The 11,706-nt window shown below is 44.9% G+C and overlaps 1 protein-coding gene across 3 annotated transcripts; it reads right to left on the reverse strand.

Annotated features, from left to right (window-relative positions):
* Positions 1-699: 699 nt before the first annotated feature.
* Positions 700-10,518, reverse strand: LOC135823268 (uncharacterized). Of its 3 annotated transcripts, none has more exons than XM_065336121.1 (4): positions 9,211-10,518; positions 5,980-7,028; positions 5,694-5,770; positions 700-1,484 (listed from the first exon to the last, which is right to left on the reverse strand). In XM_065336121.1, exons 1-4 carry the CDS (start codon positions 9,479-9,481, stop codon positions 1,364-1,366), a joined length of 1,518 nt encoding a protein of 505 aa, XP_065192193.1. In that variant the 5' UTR covers positions 9,482-10,518; the 3' UTR covers positions 700-1,363. The 3 variants fall into 3 exon arrangements, with proteins under 3 accessions (XP_065192193.1, XP_065192195.1, XP_065192194.1); XM_065336123.1 differs by lacking the exon at positions 9,211-10,518 and adding an exon at positions 8,672-8,802; XM_065336122.1 differs by lacking the exon at positions 9,211-10,518 and adding an exon at positions 8,371-8,507.
* Between the last annotated feature and the right edge of the window lie 1,188 nt (positions 10,519-11,706).

The raw sequence follows: 11,706 nt of genomic DNA on the forward strand, positions 1-11,706 counted from the left end.
AGTGTTTCGACAAATGAGATCTAAGTGGCACGACATACACAGAACACAGTGGGTTTCCCACAAACGGAAAACTGTCTTCTATCACTTGTAGATATTGTGTGAAAAGAAAGGGGAGCCTGTCAAAATTAATGACCACGCTATATTCAGTTGCTACATGTACCTACCCTCAGTCAAAGCACAGAGTTACTCCTCTAAACCAATTGGTTTTTGAAGTTTCGGACTCAGTCACTCTTCCTTAAAATAGACTTGAAAAGAAGTTTAAAATCTTGTAGGACGCATCACGCAGCTTCTTTATTCCTGATGATGGTCATTTTATAACCAAACCGTTGAAATACTTTTCCTGAAATGAATTTGTGAAAAGCAGTGATTGAGTGTGAGCCAGTGTTGCTCACAAGCCAATTTGAAAAGGAGTATTAAATTTACCATGAAGTATGAGACTATGATGAGGGATCATCCTCCCTTACATGCACTGAACTCAGTTACATGTAGAACTGACCGCTTGGATTGCATGAGAAGGAGCGTTCACAAAACAGCCCTTTCGCAAGGCCGACTGCAGTGGGCAGCCAATGATTGAAATCCACATTGTTTCACGTTCCAGTCGGCCGTGCCATCTCCACCTATCCTAGTAAAAGATGCCACGATTTCCCGATGCACATGTACCCACTACCACACTCCTTTATTCACTTCAGTGTCTGGAGATAAGTGGATATTGTAAGGGAGAAAAAGATTAAAAACATACGCAAACACATGTACTATCTTGATATGATGTGTAAAAGCAAAAGGTTACTGTTGGTGTCCGCCGTAGAGGTTAATGACAGGTCTTTCCAGGTCAACCTAGTAAAAATTAATATCACGCAGCAAATTAGGCTTTAAAACAGGATCCAGGTGCAGATGCTGTCCTTTATGCATAAGTCAAGGATTATGCAGCAGCCATGGTAATAAAAAAAGGGGAAAACCAAGTCCAACATAGCAAGCGCCATCCATATTCCCATCTTTGGCGTGTTTACCAGAGTAACCATCAGGTAAACCACTGGCCAAGCAAGTACCTGAACACCTAGCAAAACGTCTTCCCGGTAGGGCATATAATTGTGTTGTGAATCATGCGGTTCTTGACCCAAATGTATGCAAATGGATAAATTTGTCTGACAAAAGCCTCAGTTGATTATTAGTGCGTCCTACATTGAGACAGTATGACAAATGAGTTCCAACACCCCTAGCTGTTAGGAGTCAAGGAAATATACGAGCACTTAGGCACTCGACAATCAGATCATAATGGTACAATTGTACGAATCAACAACCAAATTACTACAGCAGCACAATGCGCAGAACAAATCAGCATATCCGATACGAAGTTCCGAGCATGTTATACAGTTTTCTTCCTCTTCCGTTTAACAATGCCGAGTAGTGGCAAGCTTTTGCGACGCCTTCGCTCGTTTTCTCGCTGGACAAGTCGCGGAATTAGACGTCTTCGAGCATTAGTCAGCCTGGAAGAGAGTGTGAGAGAGAGAGAGAAAGAAAGAGAAAGAGAGAAAGTGGGACAGAGAGAAAGAGAGAAGGACAGAGAGAGAAAGAGAGAAGGACAGAGAGAGAAAGAGAGAAAGTGGGACAGAGAGGGAAGAAACAAGCTACTCAGACACCAAATTGGTGTTGGAATTGTATTAATTTCATCCTGCTCTTAGGGAATAACAAGCATGGCTGGTGGCTTGGATCGGCGGTTCCCGCATCGGAAGCATCACACTCACAAAGCTATAGCTTGTTAAATAGCAGAGGTCATTCCACGAGCATAATTATGTGAAACGGAAATATGCGTATTCCAGGAGCATTTTGTCAACTATCACCCTCAGAAACCAGCAAACTAGCTAGGATATGGGTGTTTGAACTGCAGTCACATATTATTATGTAGACTACACATGAGTTATTAGCTTCTATTGAACACTAGCCAATACAACCATTATTGGAACACGCCAGACCTAAGAATTTCAGAAATTCGTACAGTTGAAGGAGGTAGAGAATGAGACAAAGGACAGGATGGAGAAGTGGTTAAAGACAGACATAGAGGAGGTGGTAGAGAAGGACAGGGGGAATCGGACAGACAGGAGACAGACATGAATTCAAAATGAAGGCACCTTGCTTGTGTACTGTGCTGTCTAGCCCGTGCAGACATGTACAGTGCTTGCAACATGTTGGGAGAGAGCAAAATGCATATCACGACACATATCAAGCAGGTAACATTTTCTAAGGGAGATGGACAAGCGTTGAGGGCATGTTGGCGAAATGTACAAATCTCCATCAAACCATGGTTTAGTCCTCATCGATGGGTGTGTACCTATTTCCATTCCCATTCCCACCCGAGTATGTTGTCAGTACACTACACAGTCTACTCTCAATAAGTCGTGCACCCGATCTAGAGGACAAAATGTGTGACTTACATTGTATTGTATACATGTAGGACTCAGTATAGAGTCCATGCACTATATGATGTCCAGCACCCTATATAGAGTCCATTGGTCCAAAATCCACTATACAGAGTCCAGGAGTCCACTCAGTTTTGATCAGCTTCATCCTGCCGCGCAATCCCCTATAAGGAGTACACTTTTTCTACAAGTCCCCTATTCACAGTCCAGGAGTCCAGTTTATCCAGTCACGCCGTCCTGTGTGTTGTGCCCGAAAGAGAACAAAAACATTTTCAGTTTTGCTTGCCTCGTGGCAGCGCATTCCTTTCTTCACTTCAGCCATGGCTGCCAATTCTGCTGTGCAGTTGCTGACAGTAGTCTGTCTCGAGGTAACCAAGGAGGATAAGGAGACGTTCAAAATCAAATCTGGAAAGCGTCTTGTGGTTCTCTGAAGACGTTTCATCAGTGCGCGGGATGAAAGCAGAAATTGCAGAACGAGAAAAGTTCAGCACAGTTCAAATCTGACGAGTCAGGTACACTGACGCTCTCTTTCGTGACGCCACAAGGATCCCCTGATTGGCTGGCCATTGCTGCCAGTAAGACGTTTGAACGGTTTCATCAGAGCGAGGGATGAAAGCAGAAAGCGGAGAAAGAGAAAAGTTCAGCACAGTTGCAATCTGACGAGTCAGATACACTGACACTCTCTTTCGTTCGACGCCACAAGGATACCCCTGTTTGATTGGACAAGAGCTGCCTGTACCACCGTGTCAAAAGGCTGTCCAACTACATGGCAGGACGATGACTGAGGTAAGGAAGCTTTTACTCGTTTCGATTGGTCTGCTGTTCTGTCGTTATGCTTGAATATTTTTTTCCATTTTCAAGGAGCGTATCGCGTTTGTTTGATGTTGCTTGAATGAATGCCCTAAAAGTAATCAACCACTTCGTAATAGTCCTCAAGGACTGCAAGGACTTTGCATCAATCGTATATGATCGTCTAGCTATCATCAATTATTATTTTATTTCATGAGAAATGTATTCAAGTTTATCCCTGTGATAATTATGTGAACTCCACGACACTCTTCCTGTAGTATGATGTCAAATACAATGGGATCCACAAACGCAGTGCCAGTGTACTAGTAGTAGTAGTAGGACTAGGAGGATTGCTTGTATGCCAATGACAAAAAAAGCTTCTCAAGCTAATACTCGTATTCCCTGAAGTAACCGTTTTGATGTCACCAACATGACATTGTGTCAGTGAAACTGCCTCGTGACAACAAATCATTGCATTTCCATCTTGGGGAAGACTGACTGACAGCAACGCTGTACAGATTGTTCAAATCATCTCATTTCAATTTAGTTGCAGTGAAGTGAAACACTGTGTACACTACATGTATGTTGGTGTGTCTGTGCGTCTTGAGTGTGCACAAACGATCTTATTCCTCGTATTACTAATAGATTATTGTCCCCACCATCACCTGTTCACAGGTCTTTGAGTGGATTGATTTTCATTGAGCATCACATTCGTTGAGAACTTGGTAGTTGTGTGCTCCCATGCATCATTACGGTAATAAACGTCTCCTTGTGCTATCTATTTGTTGCAGGTGTGCTGATCTTCAGAAGCTTGCGGAACTGATTGCTGCTGAACATTTGCATGGCCATGAGCAATGGTGAAGCTTGCTATTGCACTCTCAGCATGTGCTAGTATTATGCTGACCACTGCACTATGTTACTCTCTTACACTACTACGTGTATGTAAACGTGCGTGTACCCGTCCCCGTACGCATTAGTTTCGTATAATTATTTGTTATCCCTCTTGACTTTACATGTAAATGGGTGGACGTTTGCATGGCTGTTGGAGTTGCGTGTGTATTGTGTCTCTACTCTTTTCTTGGTGTTTTCTTGGCGTTGTATAAGTTTGTGTGTGTGTGTGTGTGTGTGTGTGTGTGTGTGTGTGTGTGTGTGTGTGTGTGTGCGCGCACGCACAATAATTTGAAAACAAATAATTAATCCTGGGCTCTCCACTATTCTCTTTCGATTCTTGGTTTTTTCTAGTTATTTTCTTGGCGTTGTGTGGGTGTGTGCGTGCACAATAATTTGGCAACACTAAATGATTGAGATGTTGTAATTTGCAGCGTCTGCGAAGAGACTACTTGATTTGAGGATGGTGTTTGTAGGGTTTTTCATGTAATGAAGTGGCTGCAGTGGCGCCTCAATACATATTTTTTTATCTTGAGAAGTGAATGATGTAAAGGATTAAAGGGAGAGGCCGTTTTCTGGTCAATATTCACTGCTTACAGCAGATCCTATGTCTAATTTCGAACTCTGGATAGGGGATGCCTAATTGGCTGGACTTTATACAGGGGTGTTGTCCACATAAAGAATCCTTATAGTTGATTTCAAAGTTTGGACTCCGTACAGTTGATTTTGGACCAATGGACTCTATATAGGGGTGAAGCCAATTGGCTGGACTCTATACAGGGAGTGATGTCCATCAAAACTTTGAGCTCACAGTTGATTCCAAGTTTGGACTCTGTACAGTGGATTTTGGACCAATGGACTCTATATAGGGGTTGGACATCATATAGGGGCTGGACGCTCTACTGAGTCCAACATACATATACAACATACCGTCCGGATTTCGAAAGTGCACGACTAAGATCATGAGTGCCTGTTATCACCAGTAGACTTTAGGTGTACTGGAAGAGCCAGACCAGAAGCTGTTTCACCAGAAAAAATTAAAAAAAATTAGGAGGAACCAAAAAGACGGAAAACAGAGAAACAAATAGAAACTATAGAAGAAGAAATGAGGTCCAAGGAAGTACTAGTTCCGTGATAATATCCACTAACACCTGCCACAGTACTGTACAATCAGCTCATGTGATAACATTGCACGGCCCTGACCAGCTGACATACATGTACATCCGCCAACGTCCTTCGCAGCTGAGACTTTCAGCTCGTGCTTGTCTTCGTTACGCTCACCTTGCCCTCCTATGCTATTTCTAACTTAGAACCACACTCCATCATTCACCCCAGTGTCTGGAGATATGTGGATTTTGTAGAAAAAAAAAAAAAACCTTCCAAGCTGTAGAACGTCAGTACCGTTGGACAATGACGTGCAATGTTTTCGCACGAGCTGATCGTAAAGTAACTGCAGGTGTTAGTGGACATTATCGCATAACTTGTGGTTCCTGGGTCCTCATTTCTTCTTATAAATGAATCCTTGGCTTTCCACTTGAGTCTAAATGGAAAATAGGGAAACAATCTGGTCGTATTCGTATTTTACACTGCGCAACTACTCACCAGGAACTAACTTGCTTCACGGTGAGACGTGACTCCCGTGCAAGCTGACGCTTCTCCACTTTTGTAGCATACGGGTACTGGAGAAGTGCAGAGCACAAACAGACACATTTGTGTTAGAATCCCAGAGAATAATAATCCCAGCATAAATGCACATTGGCGGTGCAAAATATTTTCAAATGAATGAAATGAGTCGGAATAAATTTGCCACCCTCCCAATAATGCTACGCTGTCCACCAATTTGAGTGGTAAGACAAATACATGATTGGATTTCTAAGTCAACACATACCTGTATATTCTTGCAGACCCAGAGATGGAGGACATCTGTGGCTGAAGAGTCAAACACTTGCTTAGCGGTGGACGGCTCGACGACTTTCTTTAGCATATCCAAGCTTAGAGGTAGCGCATCCTCACCACCACATCCGTAGCTAATTTCATCTTCGTAACAACTGGCAGTGTCGGACAATATTCCGCTTTCGGATGGACAGCCTACCGCATCTGCAGTAGATGAGCTACAGGTACTGTCACTATCAGAGTATTGATGATCAACAGCCAAAGAGCTATACGCTGCCTCAAACCGTACGGAGTCTGACGGACATTCAGCACCCGTTGGGAATGTTTTGTCTAATGTGGTGCCATATATCGGGCTAGACTGAACACCCATCACTCGTCTAGCTTGTAGTAAAGAACCATCGGAGTGCCGTTCTACATTGCTTGGCGGTTCTGTTCCTGAGGAGCAAGCTTGCCAGAGTGTATGTGCCCGGTCAGAGCAATATCCCGGGAGACTCCATGAAGTGTCTTCATGCACACTCGTGCGTACGTTACTGTCTAGGCCGATGCCAGAACTGACACTTATCGGTGTTGCTATGCAGGGTGATGAGATAGGCCGGAGAGGAACAAGCATTGTAGTTGGTTGGAGGTGCACACGAGAGCTACCACAGTGACCAGGGGTACTTCTGGAAGACGAGATTTGCCTGAACTCAGCTGCAGCAGGCTGGAGGCACAGTTGCAATGCATGGGTATTGGCTGGCTGTCCTGGGCTCCCCAGCGAGAGATCGGGGGATGGAGTTGTAAGCAGTTGGGGCTTAGCAGTACCTTTAGAATCAGCTTGCTTGCTCATCACGCTGTCTGGTGATGGAGTTTCCAGGGAGTTCCTTGGCATTGGGTTCCTTGCAGATTGTGGGAAATAATGTCCAAATGTCGTCTGCAATTTAGTAGATGATTCTGCTGGCTGGAAGATTCCCTTTGGTATGTCGGTTTGGATTTGTGGCTGGCACAATGGCATGTGTTTGCCAATGCACGGGGACAACACCAGCATGTGCTGCCCCATAGGAACAACTACACATGGAAACAAGAAAATAGCAAAAGAGAGACAAGGCAAATTTAGCATGCACACCATTGTTATTGATATTTACGACGAAACTTGCACATAATTTCTTGCCAGAAAGAAATTCACAAGTCTTTATTATTAATTGTACACCATTTTGATGGTTTTACGGTGATTTTATTCACAATACAAACTTTTCGGAAACACGTGCAGGCGTTGAAGGTAGCCATTTTTCAAACCTCCAATCAGAGAAAGAGATTTTGGAAAACATTGTCTCCGTGGAGAACAATGAGGATCAGGAGAGGTGAAGTACAGGCTGAATGGTATATACTACGGCTGAGCTCGAGTATGATGCACATGTACTTAAAACTGGACAAGCAGCAAGAAGAAGAAGATGATGAAAGATTCGCTGTAAATACCCAGATATTTTTCATTACTGTGGTGTGATTATTGCCTCGTGTGCAAAACTCGAAGTCACACATCTGCTTCTTGATGTACATGTAAGTTTCTCTGCCCTGGGGCGTCAAGCACTCGATTGTACAGCCTGGAACCTTTCTGTTTTAAGACTGGACATGATCAGGCTAGGTCGCTGTGACCGTTGAAAAGGGGCTTTACCATTACCATAACTCACTGCAAAAAAATTCCAAGATAATTCGAATCGTCAGTTAGGCCATAAATATCAACAACAGACACCTGAAAGACCAATATCCCAAGCAAACGTAAGTACAGACTAAACTGACTACTGATACAAGTTTGGTTACCAATTGCACTGCCTTAGGCAAGTCTTTTCCAGGTACTGCCACTTTTCAATGGTGGATGTCCATCCATTTCTCGGTCCATGGTACAACTTTACAAACTATCCTTCTTGCACGTTGTACATGTGCTGTTGAGGCTTGACACCAAGTATGGATGCATATTTGTGCAGCCAACATGTGCAATGAGCAGGGAATTACCATGATTTCTAACAAAATAGTACAGAGTACTTCAGGCCTTGTGCCAAGGAAAGAATCATGCCTTTGTCCTTGCTCATTGACGATTGTCATAATGTCACCACAAAATTGAATCCTGTGTCAGAAATATCCCGCAGCAGAATGACACTCGTGTACCAATCACTTCTCGGCCGTGCATACTAACTGCTACAGCCTCTGGGCCAATCCCAGGACTACATGTATCCACAGCCTTGCAGCAACTACTACAAACCATCGAGTATGTGGCGGCCACTGGGCATACAGACACTTCACTACAACCATGGTTTGCTCACCACTACTCAAACTCCCCTTCCCAGAAGCATTTCTCCAGTGTGCAGCCCAAAAGCTAAAACACAGTATAGTTTTCTTTTAACACTCCACTTACAGACTTCGACTTCTCTGCCAAACACTATATTCACCAAATTGTCCGGCACAGCCCCATCTTCGTGATCATACTAGTTTAAACTACTACATAACACTTTGACACAAGATGAGCTGCGAAATACCGCATCACCAGGCCTCGAAATTTCACCACTGATCCACATAATACTGAATCAGCATACATTTTCACTCCTAAACAGATTGCTATGAGATCAAGGGTTGCTTCCAGCAAAGCAAATCCAACCCGAGAAGCACTGCATGGTCATTCTGTTATACTCAGAGACGTGTTTGGTGATCTTACTCACAATTGAAAGCTAGTTCCAGGCAGACGTGCTCGAACAAATGCAACGAAGTATATTTTCGGAATCAGTACCATATAGCGAAAGACCTCCGTTGGCAGCGAACAGTATCAAGTCATTTAGTACTGCTAGTGGGTGAACGCGTGACAAGACATCTATGCAGATTGCTAACAATCACTGTGACAAAAACAAACCATACCTACACTGGAGTGTGCAAATTCCCTCCGATGTACATGCACATGGATGCGTGTACTTTTCAATGCCAATGCTCCTTTCAGCAACTGCTGTTACGTTCCTCCGGTAAAACGTACTTGGTTAGCATGTTACGCAGTGATCAGAAACCTATTTCTGCACCCAGGTGTTCATGTACAATCACTCAAGATGTAACAGCAGGGACACGCGTAACACAATTCAATAAAGGCACAGAACAAAACTCGCGCCATACGCTCAACTCCTACACTCATTGTGTGGGAAACCTCGGTATGCGATGAAGATGGCTAACTTACTTAACTTGTTTCTCCCCAACACCAAAAAAACAACCTTACCTCTTATCGATGAGATTGGTGGTGATGGTGACGAGGAGATGGATGATGAATCACTGGGTGGACAGCTGGAGAATGACGAAGGAAAGCACCGGTACTGCTGCTGATGATGACGGATTTGAAATGATTGATGCATTGCTGCTTGACAAGGTGTTTTATGGCCTGCACCGTGTCCCTTGACGGCCGCCGCGCACAGAATCTCCGGCCGGCAATCCTGACAAGGTGACGTGTAAGGCGTGCTTCGAGAACCGGAAGGTACGGCATTATCGGCCATTTCCGATTTTCAAGAATATGCGAATCGACCAATATTTCATCCAGGAAAGCACTATCAGAAGTCTGACGATTTGGAGTGTTTGGTACAAATACCTTGGCAACTACTGTACTATAACTGTTGATATCAACTGTAGTTTTTATTGCCGGACGTTTCGTCCGTAGTTTGAGGAATTGAACTGACTACTATCGTCAGAGTGCATATTTATAGGTGAGGCTCAGTGCGGCAGCCATGTGCAGGTTCCAACCAATAGGGATTTGGAGTTGCCCAGCACGGGGAATGGTCCATGTTCCAGCATTGCCATCATGGGTGAGACTCCCAGCCAGGCTTGTAGCAGACATCCTGGGCTGGAGATCCTCCCCAATTTTGTGCTTGGCTAGCGTCCGGACTTGACTTGACGCAGGGGGCCAACCTTCCTATGCATGCAGTTTGCGGTCATGATTTCCAATTGATGTGTTGGGCAAACATCCGCTGATCCAGCCATGGGCTGTGTACTGGTGGGATGTTGACTGTGATCCATACATTGCTCTGTAGCATACACCACTACGCTCGCAATCCGTAGAAGCCGGAGCAGGGTTGGAGGTGTCTGTCGGTATGGTGGTTGTAGCGAATAGCATCCGCAAATCAGTACAGGTACCGGCTCCGTTGTCCGTCCCAGTACTCCAATGTGTCGTTGTGCCATCATAATAATGTGCATGTGCAGTGCTGACCATCCATGAAACTCTACTAGTACTAATACTAATAGTATACAATGTGAGGAACCAGTCCAACGTAGTGCTGGTTGGTCACCACTGGCATTTCCAGTGCAGTTGAAGTAGGGCACTTGTCATACTCTAAAACTGAGCAGAGCGCTACTCCCAGGAACAGCGCATGCACAGAGCCTGGACCACTCGCCCGGGATCAATCTTCACAAGCAGTACTCAATCAGCTGCAAGGTACAACGGCTCGACTCCGGAAGAGGTTGCACGCACGCACGCAACGCGCATGGCGTGGTTACCCCCAGCGCTAGCGGTTGCCAAACATGGACAATGGGCTCCTCCGGCCGTCTTCTCCCTCCCGCATGCAGCATGGCTCTTCACAGCCCGAAGTAGAGCCTCTTCGTTAGTAACTTTCGACTTGAAAGAATCAGAATCGACAGAAGTCAACCAGTTTCGCCATTTGGCTTTACCTTCCATTGTGACAATCTCCTGGTGTACATAGAGTCCACAGGTGAAGATGTTTGTATCCCTGGCGAGCATCGGAGTTCGCATGGTTCATCGCTATTGATTTTGTTGCTGCTGCCACTATCAACTCGACAAAACCATTTGGCACAAACTGAAGTGAAAAATGAACGAGCTCCGCCTGTGAACCAGGTGAACTGCACGAGACCATAACACTCACATCGTGATAATTACTATCAGATCCACAAATGGCTGCACGCTAGCGCTATTGTTGATGGTGCCGATGACATCATTGTACGTACTGTCTACCTAGCTACAAATGCAGACCACTTGCACTAAGCAAAATTTTTCTTCGGCGGTCAAAATGACGGACCTTGATTTCTAGATGCCTTGACTTGAGAACCAGTGTGTTCACAATGTTCTCGTTGCAAAATCGACACCGATGTCGACATGAAAGTGATACGACTCCTCGAGTTCGGCTCCAGAAAAGGTCACACGTTTCACATTCTGTGAACTACATGATTGCATGCATTCGATGGCACGGGTTTGGTGCGGATGTGCCCGTTCAGCGTGCGTGGTGCAAAGAACCGCGTACCGTGAGTTTTCACGAAAGAGACTCCGGGAGGAGACGTCCGGGAGTCGTGCTCTCGCTGAACCACGCGAAGCGAGGAGATGGATTTCACCTGTACATCTACCCACTTGCCCATGGCACCTTAGCAGCTTCACATAGTATTGTACTGACATGTTGTAAAGCAAGAATGCCGCCGGCGACATTTCCGGTCGGAGAGTGCATGGTTACTCACGGTTTGACCTACAACTACTTGTAGCTAGATCCAAGCGTCATGTTCAACACCTACTTTACAGTTGTAGATGGACGTCTGTGCTGAGCAAAAACATTCTTTTGTTCACCTCAGGGTGATCGTGGCATGGCGCCCGCCATCGAAATATTGTTAGATTTGCGCCGAAGCTTCCGCTCTCGATCAAGTGGTCTTGTGTCACTTTAATACCATGATGAGTTGACGACTTTTGTTGTAATCATTGAATCATCCTGTTGTTCATGTACATGTA

The sequence above is a fragment of the Sycon ciliatum genome, chromosome 8 (genome assembly GCF_964019385.1).
Source record: "Sycon ciliatum chromosome 8, ocSycCili1.1, whole genome shotgun sequence".
Lineage (NCBI taxonomy): Eukaryota > Metazoa > Porifera > Calcarea > Leucosolenida > Sycettidae > Sycon > Sycon ciliatum.

Bases quoted from the DNA above. Each gene is read 5' to 3' on its own strand.
- LOC135823268 (XM_065336121.1), bottom strand. From the start codon at position 9,481: ATGGCCGATAATGCCGTACCTTCCGGTTCTCGAAGCACGCCTTACACG. The intron at 5,771-5,979 runs GTATGTGTTGAC...GCACTTCTCCAG, and splicing joins GGGTCTGCAAGAATATACAG to TACCCGTATGCTACAAAAGT. The intron at 1,485-5,693 runs GTGAGTAGTTGC...ACTCTCTTCCAG, and splicing joins GTGAAGCAAGTTAGTTCCTG to GCTGACTAATGCTCGAAGAC.